Genomic DNA, 26,846 nt, shown 5'->3' on the forward strand with positions numbered 1-26,846 from the left:
TCCTGACATGGTTCCCAAACACGGGGGCCTTGACCAAAGCTCTGGTGGCAGTTGTGAGAATCCTGGCTCGGACTTCCCTTCAGGAGAGGCCAGGTGTTGGGAGTGCTATCAGCTGATGGCCGCCAGCTGCAGCACCTTCAGGACCCATCATGGTGTTCAAGTCAGACCACTCTCTCCCCAGAGAGCTCCCAGCTAGTGACCCAGCATGTTGGAGTACCAGGCCTGGCCATTGATGCCAATGCAGGCTTTCTTTGTGGGCACCTTTAGATGCTGTTGAGCCAACTGAGACTTTCTCAGAGCTGCACCATAGTGTGAGGTGTCTCCTGCCCACCCCTCCCCTCCTCCTCGCTTCATAGGTGTCAGATCTGCAGGGTGGTCTCAGGCTTCCTCTGCCTACTCCAGTTTCCTCCTTTCTTTATCTTTCCCAGGTATTCCCCCCCAGTAAAGCTCTTGTACTTCTAACTCTGTCTTGATGTCTGCTTCTGGGAGGACCTGAACTGACACAGCTCTTTTCACAGGTGACATCATTGGTTACTTCACACAATCACGCCTTACCTTCCCAGATCCCCACCTGGAAACAGTCCCCACATCTCATTTAGTCACAGAGTTAGGAGTTTTCTGGGTGTTGAGTTTCATCTTTCTGACTATGCAGGTTACAAGGGTTCATAGTACCACTCCATTCAACCTCCTGCGCGGTATGGAGATGAGACAGAAACATGAGATAATCAAACACATACTTTATTTCTGTATGGAAATTCTTTCCAGGATCCCAGGCTGGAAAATGGAAACCTCAGAAACAACCTGGCTCCAGCTATAGGATTTTCCCCAGGTCAACTGAAGCCAGCTCCCATTTTCCTAGGCGTCCCCTCAGTCTTTCCCAGAGAAAGGGTGTTCCAGCATGCCTTCGCATTCTGGTTCGGGTGGGGAGGAGGACAAGGACTCCTGCCCTTTAGTCCCTCCCATAAAGGTCCCCCTCCCCACCCCTCAATTACAATGCGTGACTGTGAGTCCACGATACACATGAGCTCCTCTCTGTGAAAGAATGAGGAGGAGGAGAGATTGGCACAATACTGAGAATATACTGACAGCAACTGGATTTCACAGTTTGGAAGTAACATAACAAAGATTGGCCCCATGATGTCGTTATTACTACTGAATAGTACACCAAGGAAAAACGCTTAGGAGATAAACACACGGTGACACATTTCTATAAGAATGAGACCCATGCACAGTGCAAATTGTGATGTTTCTCACTCATGGGCGCTGATGACATTTTTGTAAGTTAAATGAGTGTTGGAGAGTGGGTCAGAGGAAGGCTTGCTGGGCTTGCTAAGAGGGGATATTTTGCCATATTTGAAACTGCCCAGTACCATCCCACACTCCCTCTAATTATTTGCAGTGACAATGCTGTCTGACCACATCCCACTAGGTCCCCTGGAATTATCTCAGAGAATTCTCACTACAAAAGGCTCTCTGAAGGTCTCAGCTCTTGGCTCGATTATACATGCCGAGTGTGTGTCTTTAGAATTTTTGGGAGAATCTGCTTCTCAGCCGCCTCCATGCCTGCTGGGCAGGCTGGACCGACTAGGACTGGTGAGTTAGCAATGGCCAGTCCAGTAGGCTCCTCAGGAGTGGAAGGACCTGTGTGTGCCCAGCTCAGGGCCAGGTCCAGAGCAGGCACTCAATAATTCTTGTATTCAGCTCTAACCTCTTCCACAGAGAGGATGTCTTGACTCCTTGACACTTTCTTTTTAGGTGCTTCTCATAATCATGCTGTTTCTTTATATCTCTCTGAAGTGAATCATTCTCATCGGAAGTATGTCTAATGCTTTTGGCACTGACTTTCGTTGCCCCTAAATTGTATCTTCCACCATATATCTGCATCAAGCTGGCTTTACTTAATTTTTTTAATCCTTCCCACAAGGCTTTGCAGAGTATGGTCTTCAGGTCCTTCTTTCTTGTATTGTTGCTCTACGCCTCCCCCCAGTCCTGCTCATACCATGGTAGGGCTAGAGCCAGCGGGGTTGGTAAAGGCTGTAAATCCTGTGGGCAGTGGTGTTCCCCTTCCATACCACGGTGTAGCACGCATGCATCCATTCTTCAAACCACAAGGAGGACTTTCATGGATGTGACATGAGGTTTCTGCTTTCAGCTACATCAGGATGAAGTGCAGATCTGGGGGACAGAAAGGAACTGCATGCTCACCTGCTGGAAACTCCAAAGCTGTGTTGGGATATGAAGCATTAAGTTCATGGCTCTCGGTCGATGGACTGTTCCATAGGGTTGGTGTGTTTTCTCACCTCTGATAGACAAGAGGCCAACAAAGCTGGGGACAGGGGAGTGAGATGCAGATAGTGTGAAGGAAAGGTGTCAGGTAGCCTCTTCCCAGAGGCCCCTCGCTCACTGGGCATCTGAGTACAGGCCAGATGCTAATGTAAAGCTAAGACTCTGAGTTTGTACCCCTGTCCTAAGATACGCAAAAGGCCAGATCAGGGAGCCCACAAGTTTGTTTTCCTGATGGCATCTTCAGCAGTAGGCTTAGCCTGATGGAGTCCTCAGCTCTGTAAAGGCCAAAACCTTTTGGGAGAAAAAAAAGTACTCATGTTTTAGGATAAATCAGAGAATGTCTGATATGGGTATCGACACATGGTCTTAGCAGTTGCTATTTCTCCAGGAGCTGAGTATTAAGTCACTAGACACTCTGCTCCTATTCTTCGAGGCCATCATCTTTTGGTGAAACAAACAAAAGCTCATGCGATCATTGAACCATTGAATGTTAAAATTTGAAGGGACACTTAGATGATCTAGTTCAGCCCTACAGTTTTACAAATAAGGGAAGAGTCTCAGACAAATTAAAGATGGTGCAGCTCTCCTGACTCTTGGTTCATGACAGACATTAGTTGGCATCAATGGACATATTCTGCCTGCATCAGTTTCTCAGGACAGCCTCTGGGGACATAGACATAAGGCAGATGAATATTAGGCTCTCAATCCCATGATGTTTAAATATCCTAAAATACTGAGATGCCTAAAAGGAACACTTTGTCTTCTTTTCACAGGAGCTTGTAAGATGGAGTTAAATCTTTCATTCAGATTTTTATTTCGTTCCTTCTTTTGTCCAGCCTATCAAGTGAAAGAGGCTACCAGCTAAAGGAAGGTGATCTGAACATAATTGAGAATGACAGTACTGAAGTAAGACAGAGGCTCTAGGCAAACAGATCAGTTGGATCTGTTGCCGCATTGCAGGATTCATCTTGAAATGAGTGCTCACATGCAACCAAAGTTCATTTCAGAATCATGGAATGAATTGCAGAGAAATTAAGCCCAGTCTTCCCGTCCTATAGGCTCAGAGACTGATTTGCCTTGGGTCACACAGCATGGGGGTGGCAAAAACAGGGAAGAGTCTGGGATGGAATGTTTTCCCTAAACCATTCTGACCATTTTCACAAGCCCCAGTGTTGGGGTGTTTCTGATGGTTTCCAGATCAAAGAATTATTCATGCATGAAGTGAAACAAGACAAAGACGATGGTGGCTGCCTCTGCTGAAGGTGCTGGGGTCTAGGAGAGCATGTTGGAGTAGAAGCTGAAGCTCTCTGTCACCGTCTTGGAGTCGCTGCGAGAGGAGCCGTCTGAGGTCAGGTCCAGGGATGAGGGTGTGGCCTTGGGGCCCTCCTCCAGCTCCTCCTCGTGATTCCCCACCACTGTGGAGATGGTGGTCTCCAGGCGGCTGACTTTATACACGCTGCCCTGGGTCTGGAGGTACCGGGTGGATTTCATTTCAAGTCCCTCGTAGTCACTGGCACTGATGAAGGGGCAGCACCGGAAGGCGTACTTAAAGCCCACCCGGAACCTGGAGAGAGAGCAGGTCGAGAGGTGACCCTGGGCACAGCCTGCTTTCACCGCATCAGCTCTTTAACACATGGACACAGCCAAGTGGGACTCCGTGTTACTATTTTTAAAATTAATTGAGAACTGGAGACGCTAAGGCCAACAAGATTTAAAGGTCAACTGTTAAGGTCAAATCCGGGATTAGAACCTAGGTTCAAGCGAAATATGTCTTTACCGAGGGCAGCTGCTGAACTATGCTGCCTCTGCTGGTGTGGGGTCAGCCAACTTTGGGTCAATTCAACATCCTTCAGGTAGCCCACTGCCTGAAGGGTGACTTCCTGCCAGTCACCTTCCTTCGACATGTCTCTCTCTGACTCTGTCTCTGTCTCCACGCACAGCCTCCCGTGCACTGGGTCCATAGGGCAGTGTGAGCAAATGCACAGTCCACAAACTGGATCCAGCTAGTGGACCTGCTCTATGCTCATTAATCACAGAGGCTTTTTTTTTTTAAATCCACATCCCAACCTCCACTTAGTTGCCAGTGTTTAAAAGTCAGAAAATATCATACAAAAATAGGGATTTCTGGTTCCTCTTGGGAAAGAAAAAAATGGTCTACGCTGGGCTTATATTCCTGCATGGTGATAATCAGCAGAGGCTGAGTAATGCGGGGATTAGTTTGCTGCATTCCCCACCTCTCCCTCTTGTCTCACAGCCAACTTTGTTCATTTAGGTTGGCTGCTTGATGACTATATAGATAGATAGTTTCATGGCACCTAGAGAAAGTATGTGGGGGGAGTCCTCACCTGTCATTGAGGCAGCAGTAGATGATGGGGTTATACATGGTAGAGCTCATGGCCAGCCACATGATGGCCAGGTAGACCTGCTGAATGAACTTCTCCAGGTAGAGATTTGGGTTGATGTAGGGCAGGAGGAAGAAGACGTGGAAGGGCAGCCAGCAGATGGCGAAAGTGCATACCACAACGATCATCATCTTGACCACCTGGCCAGAGGGAGAGACAGGTGAGACCACCAGCGCACCCTCCTTTTCTCATGCCTACTTTCTCTCTTCTCCTGCCCTCTCGCTTTGCACAATGCAGCATCTGGTGGGAAGTATTTATAATAACTGCTTCGAGGAAGAAGAAGGACCTTTTATAGGTGGTACCAATAGACTTGGGTTATGTCGGTGGTTCTCAGAGTGTGGTCCCAGGACCAGCATCATCACCATCACTTGGGACCTTGTCAGATGTGCAAAATCTTGGACCACACGTAGGCTTACTGAATCAGAAACTTGGAGGGTGGGACCCAGATTTTTGTGTTTGACTAACCTTTCCAATGATTCTGATGCACACTGATGCTCAAGAACCACTATGTTATATCATCCTTCTGGGCAATGACTGAAGAAGACAAAGGAAACCAGATTAATGAGACCAGGGGAATGGGGGTTCAGGGGGAAAAGACCTGGGAAGGGGAGAAGCACCAGATGGGAGAGGCGCTGAGCTAGGGCAGCCTTCTTGGCTTGGAATTTTAGCAGGAAGGAAGGACAGGGGACAGCAGGGGAGCTGTTGGCTGCAGCAGGGGAGCGTCAGATGTTTAAAGGGGATTTACAACGGGGTGATGTAACCCCTTCCCTCTTAACGCCCAATGAATCAGTGAAGAATTACCTAGTCACCACACAATGGAATACTATGCAAAGGGGTACCAAAAAAAAAAAAAAGAATGAGAAACTATATAAATTTTGAAGGTCTTGCAGATATTGTTGAATGAAAAAAGTAAAGGGCAGAAAGTGTATATTTACTATTTGTGTAAAAAAGAAAGAAAATTTATGTTTATTTGGCTTATAAATGCATTGCAGTATTTGGAAGGATTAATAAGAAACAGTGGTCACGATAGTACATGAGCTTGTGCACTTGGGAACAAGGCAGATGGAGCATCTAAAAAGGAGGGAGCTTTTTCATGGTAAGATTCTTAATATTTTTTTTAACTTTTCATTTTGAAATAATTTAAGACTCCTAAAAGGTTGCAAAAATAGTACAGAGTGTTCCTTATTTTCTCCAGTGATATAATCTTACATAACTACACCAACGTGATCGAAACCAGGACACCGGCATTAGCGCAGTGCTGGTAACTAAACTACAGACCGTATTTGGATTTTGCCAGTTTTTCCACATGATCATTTTGGAGGGTGTGAAGTTCCACAAAATTTTATTATATGGATAGATGCGTGAAAACAGTACCACAATTAGAATTTGAAACTGCTCCATCACCACAAGGAAACTCATGCTGTTCCTTTATAGGCAGACCTCTCCCCAATATGAACCTCCCCCCGCCCCTGATCTGTTCTCTGTCACTATAATGTTCCTTTTAATACTTTTTGATGTTTGACCAAGTGGATGTATTATTTTGCCAAACTTTAACAAAAAGATGAATGAATAACTCCTCAATGCTTTCATAGTTAAATGCTCTGTGTGTGCGTGCGTGCATGCGTGTGTGTGTGTGTGTGTGTGTGTGTGTGTGCGCACGCGCGCGCATTAATGGCTTGACAGTTTGCAATTACTGTTAAGGTGCGAGCAAAATGGCTCGCGCCTGTACAGGCAGGCCTAGGTTACAAATACATTTAAAAAAGATCCCCTCTCCTCCCTTTTCCTCTTGTTCCCTCCGCGGTTCCCCAGACCCAGGGATGTTTTGTGCCCACTGCCTCTGTGCTTCCTGAGGCTCTGGGGCCCATATGCTTGCCAGCTTGTCACCTATGCCAGGGTGGGTTAGATGCTGCCTGTCCCTTGCTCACCTTGCGTTTGGCAGAGACTTGCTCATGGTAACGGTCAGAAGAGTCTCCGGGGATCTCGCTGGCCCACAGTGTGATTCCCACTACGGTGTATGCATAGCCGATCACCAGCAGGGGGAGGAAGTAGATCAGCACAGTTACACAAATGTGGTACCTGCAACAAAGTGGATGAGAGAAGTCAGTCTAAGAAATAACGGTGATCGGGGCTTGACAGCTACCTTTTTCGGCATTTGCTATTAATAAGTTTGGTTAAGACACACCTCAGCGAGGCTTGCCGCCTGCATTGGATGAGTGGGAGATATATTAATGGATAAACCAGAGAAAGCAAACCTCTTCAACACGTTTTTCTTGTGAACTTTTTCCATAATGGAGATTCCTGCTCAGATTGAAAAGAGAAGAATAAACATTGGTGAGTGTGAACTGAATACATTGTATACCTAAGGAAATTTTAATTGATGTTAAGTGCAATTGCTGACACTCTTCCTTAAAAAAAAAAAAAAAAAAAAGCATGCGACCTCAGGCTTCATTAATAGAGGTATGTTTTCTAGAATGAAGGAGGTGATTGTACCACTCAGTTAATATCTTTCAGATTACACTTAGGCTCGATTTTGGTGCAGGGATGTAGACCAGCTAGTACAGTCAGATGACACCACTACAATGGTTGATGAGCCCTAATCCATTCTATATGACAAATGGATTCACAGATATAAGAATAATTACCTTAGAGGAGAGAGATAAGACTTATCCTAGTCTAGAATCAGTAGGAGAAAGCCGCAAAGTATAAGCCACTTCTAAGTTTGATTCTTAAAAATATATCTTAAGATGGAAGCTGCCTGGATCTCTGAGTTACCACTTGGAGGACAGATATCAACTGACTTGAATTTGACTGGGACATGAGCAAGAAATAATCCTTTGCAGTGAGATTTTTGAAGTTTGCTACAACAGCATAACTTATCCTGTTCTGTTTAAGGCAGGGCTCCTTCTAGGTAGGACATTCAAATAAGTTTTGAATTTTGAGAAAGAATATTTTTCTCAGGGGACCCTTGGCATGTCTGGCTAGTTATAGCTCTTTCCTCTGATGTGAGTTTAATGGAGGGGCTCAGCATTCTTAATGGTAGTAGTAGTATTAGTAGTAGTAGTAGCACTAGTAATAGTAATAATAATAATAATAATAATAGCTAATACTTTTGAGGGGTTACTCTAAGTCACTGGGCTAATAATAATGTCAGTGATAGTATTCATAGCAGAAGTGGGATTTAGATCTCACTGAGTGACCAGCACAATGCAAAGCACTTTACTAGCATTATCTCATTCAATCCTGACGTTATAAACAAACGATTGGGCAGGTACCGTCATGATTCCATTTTGTAGAGGAGGAAACCAAAATTTAGAATTTAATTAACTTGCCTAAGTTCCCAGCTGGTAAAAAGAGGAGCTTGGATTAGAACACAGACTTCAAAAACAGCTTCTTGTCACTGGAGAAAAGTCACCCAGTGATATTTTCTTCCACTCTATTTATGCTTACTCTCCATGGTGATTTTTTTCTGATAAGGAAAACTCACTTATTCACTCAACTTTTCCTTTATCCACACTTTATTTTCAACCGCTTTGCAAAGCCTCACAATTTAATACTCAAAGACTACTCTGAGTATTAAAATTTATAACTTGAAGACATTTCAAGAGATTTTAAGTAATGAACCAGATTCAGCAAAGCAGGGAGCCCGGAGCATCTGTTTTGTGCTGCTCCAGTCTCATGAGGCTTTTAAGGTTCCCCTGGATTGTCACTTTCTCTGGGAACCTCTGAGTTCTCCAGCCATCATGGCAGTGACTGTATACTGTGTTTTCTACTTGATCTCAGCCTCCTTCCTGGTTTTTGTAGACACCATTTGCAGTCAAAGCAGTGGCTATGCAGGTAGGGAGACCCTGAGAACCTCCGGGCTGCACCTACTTTTCTCTTTAAGAACAGCCTCATCTTATGCAGACTGATATTTGTTTGGTGATAAAACCTATTAGCTGAGTTTTGGCAGGGCCACTGCCTCAGAGCACTGGGCACCCATGTCAGTGTCAGGGACATGAGGGGAGGACACTGCAAACAAGTCACCCATGCTTTTTTCTCTGGACTAGTAATCTTTGAACTTGACACTGCTTTAGAATCACCTGATGGGCTTGTACAAACATAGAGGGTGGGAGCACACCCAGAGTTTCTGACTTAGCCAGTTTGGGGTGGGGCCTGAGAATCTGCATTTATAACAAGTTCCCAGGCTATGCTGCTGATCCAGGTTCAGACTGAGAAACGCTGTTCCACTGAGCTCCAGAATCACATGAGAATCACTAGGGGAACTTTTAAAACGATCAGTGCCCAGAGATACTCATTTAATTGGCCTGAGTATGAGAAGAAGAATACATATTTTGGGAAACTGCCCGAGTGATTCTGGTGTACATCTAGTGTTGACGGCTGATGTTTCAGATCCAAGGTCCACGAGCCTGTTGGGACACCACTGCTTGAGATTTTATGACTTTACTGAAGTGTGTTTGAACACTCTTTTCCAGTTGCTTTAACAACTCCCCAGGCTACTTCCTAGAGATAACTCCTGCTAGTGTGTCTTTCATACCCAAACTAACTAATCCAACACCCGTAGCAGCACTATTCACGATAGCCAAAAGGCAGAAACAGCCCAGAAGTCCCTCAATAGATGAACGGGTGAACAAAATGTAATATACACATACAATAGAATATTATTCAGCCTTAAAAAAGAATAAAGTTCTGGTATATACTACAACATGGATGAATCTTGCAAGCATACGACAAGTGAACAAGCCAAACAAAAGGACAAATGTTGTATGATTCCACTTCTAAGAAATATCTAGAATAGGCAAATTCACAGAGACAGAGAGTAGATTAGAGGTTACCAGGGGCTGGAGGGAGGGGATGGGAGTTTCATAGGTACAGAAACTGGGATGGAAAAAGTTCTGGAAACAAATAGTGGTGATGGTTGCGCAATATTGTGGATGTAAAATAGTAAATTTTACATATATTTTATCAGAATAAATCAAATTTAATTTAAAAAGAAATATTTTAGCTGAGTTGGATCTCCCAATTTGTAGTCTTCTGCTCCCGCCAGGCACTCCTCAGAAACCTCCCCCTCCAAAATAATAAAACAAACAAACAACCCTACAAGTTGGATCCTTAGACAGGATCAAAGGTTAAATACATCTTCCTAAATCTCAGTCAGATAAACCCTTTTTACAAAAAAATTGAAGATATCCAAACAACATTCAGCTTATCAAAAATTCTAAATCATTATAGGGCAAATGAATCATTAAAAATACGAAAATAAATATATTTCTTCTACCTTGACACCTTTTAAGAGAAATTTTACCATACCTGTGTGCTTAATTGGAGATAACTCTGTTCTTTTCTTTTTCGCCAAAATCATTATTTTAGAGCGCTAACTGCTCACTGAAGCAAGTGTAATCCTCCTTTGTGCAGCTCCATGCTTTCTTTGGCTCTCGAATTTGATATTCCCTAGATTCCTGCTAGGCAAGATTTTATCGATTTTCAAAATTACTATCCGTCTTGGAAGAAGAGATCAGGGGTCCAGGAGGCACCAGAAGTCAGCCAGAGAAAGCCAGAGTGATTGCAAGAGACGGCAAGAGAAGGGACTGCTTGGTTCCCACTTGATGCAATTGCATTGGTTTTGGTCAATAAATCCTGCCAATGGACTTGTCAGTACATTCGGCAGGAAGGTGCGTGGAACAGCTTCATGTCTTTGTTCTCTCCGGTGCACTCCTCTAAGCAGCTAATAAGGCTTGACACATTTTACAAGATAAACTTGCTGAATATGGAACGGTGCAGCTCCAAATCCTGCAGATTCCCCTGTCCTTAACGCCTTAACACCTTAATGCTCACTAATCCAGGTTTGCTAAGCGCTCACTAGATGGAGTCACTCATTGTCCAAGCATCAGTTCTAGTTCCTGAAATAATCCTCAGCATTTTAGTGAAGATAGATAGGTTTATTAAATAGTATCCAAGGTGTCTTCTAATAAACCTTACAGAGACTTTAGGTGCTGTGGGGTGGGGGAAGAGGAGGCCAACAGGGCAGGGCTCTGGGTTCCCCACCTTCACTCTGCAAGACAGCTTGGCTTTGCTGGGTTTCTATATTGGCTTTCTGTGGGTGACTTTATTTGGTGGTGGTGGTGGTGGTGGAAGATTTCAGCTGTTACAGAGAGGTCGAGGAGCATTGTGTAATCCCAGTCCCCAATCAGTGCATAAGCCCTCTCTCCGATACCCATAATTGTCCATCTTTTTCTTGAATACCTCCTGTGGCATGCTGCTCACTATCTATAAAGCCAGCTCCATTAGGGATACCTTGAAGTTTATTAAGAGATGCAGAAACTCAGGCTTCCCCCTGATAGACCAAATCAGAGTGTGCATTTTAACAAGACTGACTATCTGGTGATTCATGTGCAAGTTCAAGTTTGAAGCACACAGCCGGGGCTGAGTCACTGTCATTGAGTCTTCTGCTGGCAGCTGTGACTGATGTACTTCCTCTTCAACTGAGTAAAAATCTGTGGCCTACTTCATTTTAGGTCATGAGCAACAAACTGATTCTGCCTCCTGAAATGGTCCTGCAACCTTGAGGTGACTAGGAGTGCGCCCTTCCCCTGAACCCTAACTTTGTGTCTTGGACTTCTCGGGCCATTCCTCATTTGACGCGCACAGAGCAGCCTCATCCTCCTAAACTTCCTAAGCGACCCTCAGGCTGTCTTAGAGCACGGTGCTGAGTTTTTACTTCCTGCAAAAAATTGTCTTCTCTGCTGGTAAATATGATTTCTTTGTACGAAATGAAAGCAAAACTCCTATATTTCTTGGTTTACTTTTACTTCCAGGCATTAGAGGCAAATCTCAAAGCCCTGGCAGTCCTCTTAGAGGCTGGCGAAAACTGAGACCTATTGATTAATAAATTTAGCAAGTATTTATTCAGCACCTGTTATATACCTGGCCCTGTACTTGGGGCCGGGGACATGAAGGAGACTCCCAACCTTTGGTCTCCTTCCAGGAGTTCAGTCTGTTGCAGGGGACAGAGAACTTCCAAAGCGTGACATGAGACATAATTGACAGTGGCAGAGAGACATTGAGTACAGGTGTCAGGGGTCTTTATAAATATATATAAAGTATAACGATATATAAATATATTTAAAAATTTTAAATTACTTTGAATATCACAGGTGTTTTGTTATAAAGTGCATGGAGAGTAATGGGACTGCAGAGTGAGACTCTCAACCAAGCAAACCAGGGAAGCTTCCTGGAGGAGAGTGCTGGCATCTGCTTGAATGCAGACCCTGCAGGCAGAGAGCCTGGAGGCCTGAGGAATTCTTGCTTCTTCATTTTTTAATCAACGGTTTTCTCACTACAGGTACAATCTATTCATTGTGGATTTGAAAATATAGGCAAGCATTAAAAGAAAACCTTCAAAATTTCCTATAATCCCATCACTTAGAAATACATTCTAATAAAATTGATTACTATCTTCCTATATCTTTCTGTACACACACTCATATTTGTACATACATAAGCATATTTTAGATTACATTAAAAATTTTTACTGTGTAACAGTCATCTTTTAATGTGAATAAATATATTTCTATACGAAATTTCTAATGACTGTAAGTTTTCTATTTTATGGAGGCATACGGTTATTTAGCCAGTCTTCTAATTTGAATATATGAGTTATTCATAATGTTTTGATATTTGTTTAATGTCATAATTTAATATTCAAATATATGCCTTTGCTCTCATTGTTATTTGCCAAGGATTAACTGGTCAGAATTGAAGGGTTTTTAAGGGTTTTGTGTATGTTGTCACTTTTCGGAAAATATATGCCAATTTATACCACTAGCAGCACTTTATGAAATTTCCCTTTCCTCTGCATGGCTGCTCTGGGTGTTAGTGTGTCTTTTAGTCTTTGACAACATGATAATTTATACATGGTTCCCCACTTTACATTTAATATCCTCGATTCACTATCAATTAAAATTTTATAATTATGCTATTTAGTCATTGTCATTTCATCTTTTGTAAATCACCTGCCTGTATAATTGACTCAGTTTACGTTTAGAGAGTTCATATAATCTTTACTAACTTGTAAGACCTTTTAATGGCTTCTATCATATTATACTTAGAATAGCCTTTCCCAGACCAAAATCATGAAAACTTTTGCCTAGACTTCCTCCTGGTTTATTTATTTGATTATTTGCACTTAACAATCAGTCTATCAGGGATTTATTTGGTGAGTCTAATGAGAAAAGTCTCCGCATTCTTTCTCCAATAACTGTTCACAATTTTCCCAGTACTACTGTTAGATATGCCATCCTTTCTCACGGATTTGAAGTTGCACTTGTACCTTATACGCTCACACATATACTTGGCTGTGTTTCTGGGCTTTTGTTCTATTTCCGTGATATATCCCTCCTTTTTGGTGCCAGCTCTGCACATCTCAATTTTTGCGGCTTTGTAGTACATCTTTTATTATAGCAGTACAAATCTCATGTTATTTTACTTAGTTCCAAAAAATAAAGTATCTCCAGATCAGCACATTTCTTAAAAAGGTCAAGGGATGGTTTCAATTATTTGCAGCCAGGCTTGCAGCTTCCCAGAAGACATCGCACGGTGAATTCCCTGGCCCATCTCAGCATTGACTCTCATGCTGAAGGTTAGCTGTAGATGCTATTGATCTGCCCACGGCCTTATGTCCTTGTATAGAATTCTTTCTCGATCATCTCTCGCAGGCAAAAAGAAAGGTCCTGAAGTAGACGCGTTGCCAGGAATGGCCCCAGAGTTTGGAAATGCTCCAACAAGAGGTACTTAACCACCGGACTCCAGCAGAAAGACACTCAGCTCCCCCACCCACACCTCTCTTCCCTCCAGTCTCCTCGGGGGCAGGGTGAGGATGTGGATGGAGGCAGGTGGCTCATATTCCTACTTAAAATTTTATTTGGTGGATATGTTTAAGAGAAAACAAACTCTGAACTACAAAGCTTCTGCAGGCTTTGAATTGCTGAGCGGCAGTTGGTTTGGCTGAAGAACTTATCGTGTTTTCAGATAAGAGAAGATAGGCCAGAAGCTTAATTTGGGGGGTGGGGTTAAAAATACTAAGTTGGTCTCAGTGAGGGAAAAATAAACATTAACAATATAGATAACAAGAAAGAGAGAACGATGAGAGATTGAGGGAGGGAGAGAGAGGGAAAGAAAGAAAAAGAGAGAGGGAGAGGCCCAGGTTGAAAGCAAGGACTTGTAAAAAGAAACAGCCAAGAAGAAATTTCCTGTGGTGAGGACTGCTCAAAATGCTTCAAGGAACAGTGTGGTTACCTGAGAGTACATTCAAAGACAGTACAACTCTGTCCTATGCTGTCATTCTCTGATTTCTCTAATCACTCCCCAAATCTTCTGTAAGATACACCTCACCTGGCAAAATCCGTGTCAGTGGGGCTTTGAGGAAATCCACTGGTTTCCTGAGTGGAGCCTGGTGGGCTGGCCAGAGACAGTGGTGGCCACGAAGTTCTAAGAGTGGGTTAAAGTTCTTACATTGGGTCGGGTAGGGATGTGGTAAAGAGGGACACCCTGTCTCAAGAAGCAGGGAGACAGTGAGGGAGTCCCTGAATCTGTACTCTGCTTCCAGGTCAATCTTTCCAGTCTGGCAAATGACATCAAATCATGTAATCGTAGTTCCAGAAGCCCCAATAAGCCACAGGGCCCAGATATTGAAGTCCTAGCAGACAACTGCCACCAGGGGGCAGCGGGCCCAATCAGTAAGTATTCCATTTAGGTTACTGGCATTTCAGTACCCAGCAATAAAGCAGCATGCATTATTGTATGTGCTAGCATTCATTGTACATTGCACACTCACCCCAGTCTCTTACTGTGTCATAGTGCTGTTTCCTAGTATATGCCTTGGCCTAACCTCCTTAGATTATTATAACCCCACTGAGAACAAGACTGCATTTTCTCTGTTTTCCTGAGTATCAGTGGGCACTGGTAAAGGTTTTGCTGATATAACTCACCCATCCTCAACCCCTCTAGTTTTTAACTCTGTTGTATTAGGCTCTGCTTGAGGTTGGGGTAGCTGACTGTCACTGCAGGGGAATACTCGTTGCTGGATGAGTGGCCAGGGGCAGATATGGGGTGAGCTTCTGCTTTGGTTGCTGCAGGTTCTGATGAACGCTGAGCTGAGGAAAGCTTGGACACATGTGGCAGCACTGAAGTTTGTACTTTGTCATTCTGTTGGGCATTTGAAATATGGTTATTTTTGGTGGGGCATTGTTTAAAAAGGGCTTCGATTGTTGCCAACTGGTATCAGTAAACATTTCTTGGTATAACTTGTACCACAAATGTGAGTGTTGGTTGGTTTAATACTCCTCTAGTCGCTGGGGTCTGAAAAACACTTAAAATAATCAAAACATTCCTAATCACAAGAACCTGTGACTAATAACCATTCACATCCCCCAGTCTGGACCAAGTGCCAGACTCATGGTCCTTGTGTGGACAATTGTTTTGGGTGCCCAATTCTTCGCTGTGCTCTGAAGATATCTCCTGTGCAGAAGGAAAATCTCAGCACAACACCCTCTAAAAAATGGCCAGCTAGTGGCCGTTTTACCTTTATTCTGATGAACTCTTCTTCTAATAAAATCTCGTGTCAAGTGTGATGCAACATAGAAGATTGAGAAATTGCACTTTTCTGCGTGCAGTAGTTTTATTGTAAAGATGTTTCTGGAAAGAGGATTCGACTTCATCTCAGCCTTTCTGGGACTCGAGGAAGAGACAGATATTGTTAATCCCACTGCGAATTGAAAAATTAAGGTACAGGGAAGATGATTGCCTTGTTAAAGTCACTCGGGGTTGATATGAGAATAAAAATCAGATCTGTCCCATTCTCATTTCAGCCCTTTGCATTTTTTTCTTTCTGCTCAGATGAGCTCAGAAGAAGAATGGATAAATGTCACTCGGAGCAGAGAAGCCACAGTTTTTCAAGGATGAACATATACATCAAGCACGAAAATTGTCTCCAGCATTTAATAATGGCAGCTAATTTATTGAAAATAGCAAAGCTTAAACCATCAGACCCAGAATTCGATTCTGTCTACATGGGTGACTTGGAATGTGGCCAAGTCTTAGACTCCAGTTTACATTTGTACTCATTTTTGTATTTCTACAGCCTTTTTCTGTCTTGAACCCTGAACCCAAAGAGACCTGCAGTTGGCTGAAATGCGTGGGAAAGACAAACACCTCACTTTCTGTTTCTCAGACAAAATTTTCTCAGCATGGACAATAGACTATTACTCCGCACGCCGCATAGGCAGCCCGTCTATAGTTTCCATTAACAAATTGAGCAATGAAACTCACGTCTCCCTAGAAATTATCAAGGAGACTCCATTAATCAATTTGAAGTCTGCTGTGAGTTGTATGCAAGAGGACAAACATTTTTAATGTGGGAGTGTTGACAGATTTTTGTACCTTCCCAAGCTGGCCAAAGAGAATGTAGTAATTTTGGGCCCATCTTTTATGCAATCTTCTCCTCTTACAAAAGAGGGGTCTTTATTGTTGGAAGGAAAGCTAAGCTGATCTATACAACAGAGACAGAAAGTGCGTGTGGACTGAATGTGAAAAGGAGGTTTTCATTGGGGTGGTCATGAGGGGAGCCGCAGTGGGTTATGAGAGTAGGAGGTAAGCAGAGACAGACAGTCTCAATTATGCTGTGGACAATTGTTTTGGGCATTTTTAATGGTATTTCTATTTTATTACCTTTGCCTATTAAACTAGGCTTCCTGAACTTGATTCTGCTTAGATTCGAAATCACATAGATTTCAGCTTGATAAGGGTTGCACATGTTGTTAGCAAAATCACCTGTTCAGTTTGGAGGCCAGCCCTGTGTTGAGGTAGCACCTTTGGTTATGGATGAAGAAAACAGGAAAGAAGGAGCCATATAGTTACCCCCGGGCCCCATCCATTCAGCCATGGAATTGTTTATGAACTCCCAACTTTGTGCTAGATTCTGGGGATACGGTGGTGAGTAAAAAAGACATGATCCCTGCCCTTGAGAAGCCTAACGTATAGTGGAGGAGCCAGATTAGAAACAAATTTGCCAGCAAATAAATATAAAATCATAAATGTATTATGTACGTAAAGGAACCAAATGTCGGGAATGTGGGGGCTCACACTCTGACGAGGTGACCTGCGTGGTGAGGCAGCCACCTGAAGAGTTCAGGGTGGGTGGCCTGTGCAGAGACAAGAGCAGACGCAGGCCCTGAGATCTGAATGAGCTGGGCACACTGGAGGCGCCGAGAGAAGGCTTTTGTAGCTGGAGTGTAGGAATTGAGGGCTGTGATATGTGGGCAGAGGCCGCAGTATGTAGGGTCCTGTGGGCTGTGCTCTTAGGACCTGGGCCATCACTTGAAGTGCCCAGGTAAGTCACTGAAGGGGATAAGAAGGAGGAGATATGATCCAGCTTTAATTTGGGAGGGGGCGGTGTTAGACACGCAAGCCCGTCCCAGGCGGGAAGCTGCACTTTCATCTGGGTGAGGTGGGATGGGGTCTGGGATTAGACTGCCGCATTCGTCTGTGCTCTTCAGAGAAACTGCCCTCCAAAGGTCATGGAGCAGAGCGTAAACCAAATCCTAATCTCACGACTCAAAACCTCAAGTTTTTTCCAACCCACTTATGTTCAGAATTCTGTTGTTCCTCCAGGTGGGTTTCATCTGTTCAAGACTTCCTACGCGTTTTATCCTCACCACAACCAGGGAAGACAGATGCTGTTATCTTTATCTCCTCCGCAGGTGAGGAAGCTGAGACACAGAGAGGTAAGTAACTCACGCCTAGCTGTACATCTGGTGAGGGGGATGCTGGTGTCAGACATGGACCCATGTCTTCTGACTCCAAGGGCCCCACACTAGCCCTCCACGGCACTAACCCACTAACCCACAGGTTAAATCAGCTCATCACCTGTTTTTATATGGTTTGTGAGTTAAGAATGGTCTTCACGTTTTTAAATTATAAGAACAATTAAAGAAAAGAATAATATTTCATGGTATGTGAGATACAAATTTTAGTGTTCATAAATAAAATTTTCTTGGAACAGCCATGCCTGTTCATTTAAGTATTGTCTGTGGCTGCTTTCCTGCTTCAGTGGCCAAGTGGAGTAGTTGGGACAGAGACTGTAGGGCCTGCAAAACCCAAAATTCCCTAGCTCTTAAAATTTGCCAACCCCTGCTCCATTGCACTGCAAAGGGCAGGGGCTGAGTTACAACCATTCCATAAGGAAGCAGCACGGGCTAATGCCGCGTTTTCACTGGACTCAATTATGCTACCGGGATGCTCTCTGGCACCAGCCCAACTCCTGCCCTTCTTCAAGGTTTGTCCACTGCTGCTAAGAGCTTCTCTGGATCAGTCTGGTATTCATCATCCCTCCTGTTCCTCTGATGTCCCAGACCACTTAATATCGACTTAGTTTTTGATTGCTTGATGCCTTGTATGATTCTTCATTTCATGCACATTAGTTTATCTTCCAAGTTACCTGTAAGCTCCCTGAAAGCAGAGACCATGAGTATCTTCCTTCTCCACTCTCTCCACGATCAGCCACAGATGAAGTTTTTCAAAACCTGGTTCTGATCATTGATACAAATGCCCTTCCTGTTCAGGTTTCCCACTGCTGGCCACCTTAAGCACAAACACCTTAGCATGACATTTCAAGCCCTCTATTGTATAATCTTTACACTCCATTAGTTCTAGTTAACTAGTGCCCAGGTTTGTGCTTTTTAACATCATGGTTGCTCAGGAAATGTACCCTCCTGCCCTCCCCTGCATTGATTTCTCTTATGCTCTTACCACATTAGAAGAGAAATGAGAAAAGACCACTGGATTTGACAAGATGAGGTCACTCATGAGTAATGACAGGGTCAAGATGGGAAAAAAAGCCAGAAAGCAGGAATAAAGGAGTAAGTTTAAAAAAAAAAACTGCAGCAAGCCAGGTGTAAATGTTTGTGCTGAGAAGGAGGGGCACGCGCAATGTTTAGTTTGGCTTCGTGCCCTGCATAGCTTCATGGCTGAAAGGTAAGGAGTCGGTGGCAATACTGGGAGGGGTTTAGTTATGGAGCAGGAATAGGGCTCAAGTGCAGACAGGGAAAGAGAGGGGAGGGGGGAAAGAAGGGTCCACATTCTGTCTTCTCAGTGAGTTTGACAGGAGCCATCTGCTGAATCGAGGGTGCAGGGTGGGATTCGAGACCTGAGGAGACCGATCACAGGCCCCTAGGGAGCTGACGACTTCAGTGAGAGAAGTGCTGTAAGGTTGCCAAGTAGCATGAACTAATATGGCTACATTTAGCTTGGTTTTATAACTTTTCTAGCATTCCAGGATAGTGAGGTGTGAAGGGGCAGAAAATACAAGGGGAGTATGAGGTGGGAAAGCAGAGATTGGGCAGGCCATGAAGACCATGGAAGGCCGTGGGAACAATGTCTTGGTGAACAAGTTTATTGAGCAACCTTTGATCTGGCACCAGCTGAAGTCCAGGAAATTATCATGTGCTACCCTGTTTAAGGCCCACACCAATTCTATGCTGGTGGAGTTTCATCACCTCAATTTTGCAATTAAATTTGAAGTTCAAAAAAGTTCCTTGATTGATGTGATTTGAGCTGAAATTTAATCCAGAATTTTTTCTTTTCCCACTCTACCATTCTGCACACCTGGGAGACCATTTCTCCCAAGAGGCCCCAGGGTACCACAGATTAAGGGGCCAAATGAAGCCTTGAAGGGCTAAGAGACTGTTTAGCACCCTCATTTCTCAACTCACATAAGCTTTCTCACCATGACACTATTCGAGCAACGCCTGTTGGTCCACCCGGTCACATGGGTGGTGCTTGTGCTCTACTGAATTTGTCTGCATAAAGCAGAGGCCTGAGGGTACTGGTGCCCACTTGGAGGAACCTCAGGCAGATGGATGAACAGGCCACTCCCTGCATTCCCCTCCTTCCAGTCCCAGAATATCAGGAGTGGGAAGGGGACAAGTGAGAGTCCCATCTCAAGAACCTTTTGATTTTCATCATGACTCTCTGGAAAGACCCCTGCTACAGACTGGATGTTTGTGTCCCCATCACAAATTCACATTAAAACTCCATCCTCCAGTGTCTGTCACTAGGAGGTGGGGCTTTGGAAGGTAATTAGGTTATGAGGGTGGGGTTCTTATAATGAGATTAGTGCCCTTATAAGAAGAGACAGAGAGAGAGATGATCTCTCTTTCTCTGTCGTGTGAGGACATAGCAAGAAGGTAGATGTCTGCAAACCAGGAAAAGTGTTCTCACCAGGAACTGAACTGGCTGGCACCTTAATCTTGGACTTCCTGGCCTCCAGAACTGTGAGAAATAAATGTTTTTGTTTAAGCTACCCAGTCTATGGTATTTTGTTACAGTAGCCCAAACTGACTAAGACAACTTGGGTTTATTCCAGACTCTATCCGAGCATAAACCTGTGGTGAAAATCTGTTTTGGTGACAACATGACAATAATAACAAAACATGTTTTTAAAGATAAGAAAGAAGGCAGATTCCTGGGACTAGAAAGAGAAGACAGATTTTCTCTCATCTTATGAAAACCTATTTTCTGTCTTCTGTCTCCATGACAGTTGTTTTCAAACAGAATGTGTAAAAAAAAAAAATCTATTTAGGCATGATGTTTTTTAAAATTAAAGTATAGTTGACATACAATATTGTACCAGTTTCAAGTGTACAACATAGTGATTCAACATCTACCTTATAATGTGATCACCACAATAAGTCCAGTACCCATCTGTCACCCTACAAAGTTATTATGATACATCGATTACATTCCTCGTGCTGTACGTTACATCCCTGTGACTTATTTATTTTAAAACTGGAAGTTTATATCTCTTATTCCCCCTCGCCTTTTTCACCCATCCCTACCCCTCCCTTCTAACCATGGACATGCTTTTAGAATACTGATTCCTGAGTCTTACCCCCGAGATTCTGAGGGAGGGCCTGGGAATATGAATACTAACAAGCACCTCAGTGATTCTGAGGCAGGTGGCCCTTCCCACATGTGAAGAAAACAGTATTCAAACAGGGAACCCAAATTTACTAGCTTAAAGCAGTTTAAGTTCCAGTGTCATCTAGTTTAGGGCAGTCATCCAAATTCCTTCTCAGCGACATTCACCAGTGAACTTTGCTGCAGTTTGAAAGAAAATGGGTGTCTGTGGTACACAAAGGTGTGTCCAGGGAGAACTGGCTGGCTGGGACCCTAAAGGGCTGGTTGGGACCCCAAAAAGACTTTCCAAAGAGTAGTTATCTTGATAAATTTTCTCTAGTCCAGGGGTTGCCCCAGTCTTTGAGCTCCAGAACCCTCATTTGTCAGCATGCATAGCCTCAGTGGCATGGACATGCTGACCATGTTTTCAGGGATCTGTAAACCATTTTAAGGGAGAAAAATGAGTGCTAAGCAAACTGGACGTTGGTGCTGGCCAAATCGATAGGCTGCAGATCACATAATCAGATTTGGCACCAGGAGGTTGGTTAGCTGAATCCAGGGCTTCTCACATCAGACTCTGAGAGCCTAAAAGGGGGGTGCACCCTGCTCCACAGTGAGGATCTATCCCTCAGGGGGTTGGACATGGCCTGCCCCTGCGGGGACATCTCTGCCTTTGCATAGTGCCTGGCATACCTTTGTTGTCCTGAAGACGGTTTAGCGGGTGAGGCTGACTTCAGATCTCTTTCACCCAAATCCTCAAAGTCTATGGTTGCCGGCCTTCTGCATTGCATGGAAAATTTTTAAACAAAATTTGAGGACTGATGGAGGTTTTTCCCTTTCTCTCTTATTGTGCCCAGTAAAGACATTAAAAACTAACCTAAGCTAAGCTAAGGTAAACTCAACTAAACTAAGATATTGACTATTATCACCACCACTCCATTCTGTAAGCTATATTTTAACAACAGAAAAGAAATAAGGGAATAATTCCACCATAAAAAGACAAGCCTTTCAATGAAAAAAAAAAAAAAAAACACCTCAGTATATTAGAAGAGAAAACTCACTACCCACAGTCACACAGACAGAGTGTTTGGAAACGCCTGAGGGTCTGAGCTGCTGGTCAAGGGCAATGATTCTGTTTCTTTGCCTGTAGCCGCCCTCCAGACGAGCTTCAATCCCATCGATTTCATTTCCACCCATTCACTTAAACTGCAGTGCAGCCTAGCCTCGCAGATCACCCTGACTGGGCCATTGGCTGTTCCCAAACTTGGCGGTCTCACTTTGACAGAGCAGCATCTGAGATAAAGGCAGCTCCTGTATCCTCTGTGTGGAAGCCCCTAGTGCAAGCCTCCCAGGGCGACTTTATTTCCAAGAAGAGGAGGAAAATGAAGAATGAGAAGGTTGGTGACTGGTCGATGCCGGTCACCAGGGCTTGGCATCCTTGTCAGATGTCTGACCTCCCCTCTGAGGAGGTGTGTGTGACAAGGGGGTCACACACAATGATGGTATTGGCTGGTAAGGCAGCAACCAGTTTCTAAGTGGGACCAAGGCCAATGAGAGAAAGAAAAAAGAAGGAATAAAGAATGAGGACATGGTGGTCGCTCACAGGTGAAGGCTTTCCCTGTCTGGAGACCCAGTGAGGCTGGGCTGGCAGGAGGGAACGGTCAGCCTGGGGGAGGCCAGATAGGCTCCTCTGTCTGGAATCCAGTCACTGTGGACATGGGGGACAGAGAAAGGCATCCTTCCACTGTTTCCTGAGATACTCACTCTGGCCATTTAATGGGATTCTTAGCAGATTCCTTTTCCACAGCTGCACATAGGAATGGCCATCTCTCACCAAGAGATGTATGGCCAAATAAAGTAAAGCTCTCAAACATACTTGAAGGACCATTTCTGCGGGGCATAAAGTGGCATTTACAGAATAGGTTCTCCTTGGCTCAGCTTAGGAGAGGGCTTAGTACGTGAAGGCAACATCACAAGCCTTGAAACAAAAAGTATACCTGTGGTGCCCCCCACCCATCCCATTCTGTGCTCTGTCCAAACCAAAAACGTATCTTGGAATAATATGGCATGTACAGTGTCTGATATAAGCTACACATACTAGAATTTACATTACTAACTAGTTATCATTATTATTTTTTTTACCACTCATTGTGTTATACTATTTACAAATGAAGGAAAGTATTAAAATATTTTTGCAGCCAGCACAGCTGTAGCCATGAGCTCCTGCCAAATGCTAGTCCAGCTCACCAGGAGCGCCACGCTTATTTGCAAAGTGAGAATCCACTGACACAAGTGTTGGCTGGTACTGCTGTAACTTGCTGCAAAGGAGAAGAATCGACAACGGGGTTTCCTGTGGCCCTCACTCCCTGAAACCCGCCTCTGAAGAGAGCCTGCAAAGTCTGCTTTTAGACACAGGCACCATCAGGAGCTCCTGGGCAGTGTTTTCAGGTACTCGGGACTTGTGTGAGAGGCAGAGCTTGGACTTCGTGTCCACATAACGTGGCTCATAGCATGTGGCTGATTCTCTCAGCAGACTGGCCCTGGACCCTGTATCATCCTTGAGATGTCTTTTTGAGACATCACATTTCCCCAGCCTGGGGAAATAGGGACTTTTGGAAAAACAGCTACTGAAGAATACATTGACAAAAAATGCAATGTGGTCTAGATTTTTCTTTAAAAGTAAAATAGAATTGCTATTGAAGAATGCACTGACAAAAAATATAATGTGATCCGGATTTTTCTTTAAAAGTGAGAAATAAAATTCTTCACCCACCTTATCTACAAAGAGCAGGTGTCTTGGAGCAATATTTTCAGGTGATAAGGTGGCTTTAGATGGCAGCCTATAAAATGGCACATAGATGCCAGGGCTGTTATGGGGTGTGTGTGTGCATGAGGATTCAGCTCCTTGCATGAAATAAAGTGTTTTAGGACTAACAGAGTAGGAGAGTGTGCAATGTGGATAGGTAACCAAGCTGTCTTGGTTGGCTGGAATTTTCCTGGTTTTAAAATGAAAAGTCCCCCCACCCTCCATACATACAAATAAGATAAAATGAAATGAAATAATGAAATAAAATAAAATAAAATGAAATGAAAAATCCTGCATCCAAGGAAACCCCTCAGTTCCAGGCAAACCAAGTTGGTCAGTCGCCCTAGTTGTAAGATTGCTGTGAATCTGCTCATCTTCCAAACCATCTGCTCTTTCACATGCCTGTGATAGGGCTGATTGCACACTACTTAAGATTCATTGCTTTGAGTCAAGACATTGTCCCATATTAAAATGCAGATACCTGAAGAGGGGTAACTCATTAAGTCATTACAACTGGAAGCAATGTTCTACACATCTGATCACTCCCTCTTGTTCAAAACAATTGATTCCTTTCTCAGGGAAATGCAAATTAAGACCATACAAGACAGCATTTTACATTTATTAGACAGGCAAAAAGAAAGAAGTCTGACAACACCAAGTGTTGGCCAGGACATAGAACAATAGAAACTCGTATTTATTGCTGGTGGGTGTGTGAATTGGTATGTCCACTTTGGAAAACAATGATCTTATAGACATTATCTTATAAAGTTGAACATGTGCAAACCCAAGTGAATTGCACTTTAACATATATGCCCTAGAGAAACTCTTCTGCTTGGGCCCCAGGAATCATACACAGAAGAAAGTTCATAACAGCAAAAAATTGGAAACCATCCAAGTGATGATAAGTAGAGAATGGATGAATAAATTATGGAGTATTTACACATCAAACTACATGCAGCAGTAAAATCGAATGAACTAGAGCTACATACAATAACATGGATGAATCTCAGCAAAAATGTTGAGCAAATGTTAAATTAACCATAAAAACTATATGCAGTATCACACCATTTGTATAAAGGTGAAAAAGCGGCAACAATAAACAATCTATTCTTTAGGAAGATATTCCAAGCACCGTGGGAGGGAAGCGGGTATGGTTTTCACGGCTTAATAACGTTCAATTTCACAAGACAGGTGTTAGAGTCAATGTTTCAAATCATTTCTATGCCCCATTATTTCCATATATGTTACATACATTTAATGTAGGGAGGAGGAAAGAGAATTAAAATGTTAATCAAGCTACATTAAGAGACTACAATATGCTGTTCAGCCCTGCTGCCAGGCCAGGAGAACACCTGCAGAACAAAGAAAGACTTCTGGGATTGCTAACAACCCTCTCCCTACATCTGTGAAGGGAAAACAGGAACAACAGAGTGGCATCCTACACAAATAAAATCATTCATTCCTTATGGCTAAAACCACAGGGAACCTATGGGTTAAAGGCTGGGAAGGCCAGCAGGCTACATACTCATCCCCTTCCCCTTCCTCACAGTATGTCATCATCAAAGGAAATGAGAACTAAAGAATGATATATAAACTGAATTCCCTGAACATTTGGGGTCCTTCTCACTCTCTGTCTCTGAGAGAAGACCACACTCTTTCTGTGTTACCCCTTTTCTAATAGAATTTCCTTTTGACTCTAACTTTGGCATGTGTGTTGAATTCTTTCTTCACGCTCTGCCAAAAGACTTTCTTCTTCTCTCGGTATAGAGCTTGGTATCGCCCTGACTTGGGAAATTTGCCCCGTGCTGTATTACATTCATTTGTAAAGACAAAATATATATAATAAGTGTTTTAGGAAAATAAGATATAAATAAATCAAAATATGTCAATAAATGTAAAGAGACTAATTTCACTGGTTAAAAGACAGGGATAATAAGATTATATTTTAAAAACAACAACAAAAAATTCAGCTAAATGCTCATTATAAAAGACCCATAAAACATAAGGGCACAGAAAGATTGAAAGTAGAAGGACAGAAGAAGATATTCTAAGCAGGAAATAACTATGTTAACATCAAACAAATTAAGGCAAGAATTAGGAGTATCTAATGTCTTAGGTCCAACATTAGAAATCAAGAGTTTCTATAAAATTACCATAAAGTTAAAACTTATCTAAATATGTATAATATAAGTTCACCAGGTATAAAACAAAGTCCAAAAGAATTACTGGGAGAAATGGTGGGTAGGAGATTTTAACACAGCCCAAGTGAGAGCCAGTTTGTGCTTAAATCTGCCTCTGCTATTCTATCACTCACTTTCCTATGTGACCTTATTCAAGCCTCTTCTCATTAGATCTTAGTTTCTCATATCTGAAAAGAAAGGACTGGACCAAATGGGTAAGGATTCCATGAAATACCCACACGCCATGCTGGCATGGAGAAAACCTTGTCACATGATAGATGTTTCTGAGCCTGGTGACAGCCAGTGCTTTTTACTCAGCATGTCCCAGAAAATCTATCATCTGCCAATTTGCCTGAAAATTCCACTTTTCAAACCTTCCCTGCCTATTCCAGGCAGCTTTACACATACAGAGGTTTATAAACCTCCTTGTCAGCTGACGGGCTAACAGAGCAAAAGCACAGCACGATCGATCCAGCTTCTGGAAACTGCATGCCTGGTTTGCCTCTTGAAATCAATTAGGCAGCGACAGGGTGAGGAAGGCAGTCCAAGCTGACTGCTGGGAGGCTGGCATTAATTTGGGGCAAATACCTCTGGGAACATGGAAGGAGCCATCTGTGAAAGCTGGGAGTGCACCTTCCCTAAGTGGCAATTCCAAGTGCAGTATAAAGGGACAAATTGGGCAGCAATGGTGTGGTTATGGAAACTGGTCTACTGGCCTTGACGATCACTAGTGCAATGATGGCCTAGCTGGTGCTTTTCTCCGCATCTCTTTCTCATCTATAAAGTGATGGGATTGGGTTTTAACCTCCGAGACCTTCCCAGACTGAGAGCTCTAAGTTTTGGTGAGCTAGTTCTTTTGTTAATTGACTCTTTTACTCAGTAGGAAGAAAGGAGGGAATTAATATTTATGGGATACCTACCAGCTTCCAGATGCTTTATACAAGTAATTTCATATAATTCTCACTACAGTTCTATTATAATTTTAATTTTATTGATGAGAACTGAGGCTCAGAGAGAGAATACTAATATGTAGTAGTATTAACAGGATTCAAATTCAGGTCTTTTGACACCGATAGTACTTTTTCACTACACCCAGCTATAGTAACTAGGACATGTCTACTAAGAGGTTAGATAGTTCTGCTGTGAATTTTTCTTCTTATAAGGCTGAACTCCTCCAGAAGGGGCTAGAAGGAAGGAGAGGTTATTGGTAAATGGCTGACACAA

General features: G+C 43.3%; 1 protein-coding gene across 1 annotated transcript in view; it reads right to left on the reverse strand.

The window, feature by feature from the left end:
• Positions 1 to 721: 721 nt before the first annotated feature.
• The window catches only part of TACR1 (tachykinin receptor 1), a 224,216-nt gene continuing 198,091 nt past the window's right edge, over positions 722 to 26,846 (reverse strand). The window contains exons 5-7 of the mRNA XM_039852507.1: positions 6,614 to 6,764; positions 4,632 to 4,828; positions 722 to 3,850 (exon numbers count right to left, since the gene is read on the reverse strand). Coding sequence (XP_039708441.1) covers positions 3,559 to 3,850; positions 4,632 to 4,828; positions 6,614 to 6,764 — 640 coding nt within the window. The 3' untranslated portion in view covers positions 722 to 3,558. The remainder of the gene's footprint in view (positions 3,851 to 4,631; positions 4,829 to 6,613; positions 6,765 to 26,846) is intronic.

The sequence above is a fragment of the Pteropus medius genome, unplaced genomic scaffold (assembly GCF_902729225.1).
Source record: "Pteropus medius unplaced genomic scaffold, Ma_sr-lr_union100, whole genome shotgun sequence".
NCBI classification, from domain to species: Eukaryota; Metazoa; Chordata; class Mammalia; order Chiroptera; family Pteropodidae; genus Pteropus; species Pteropus medius.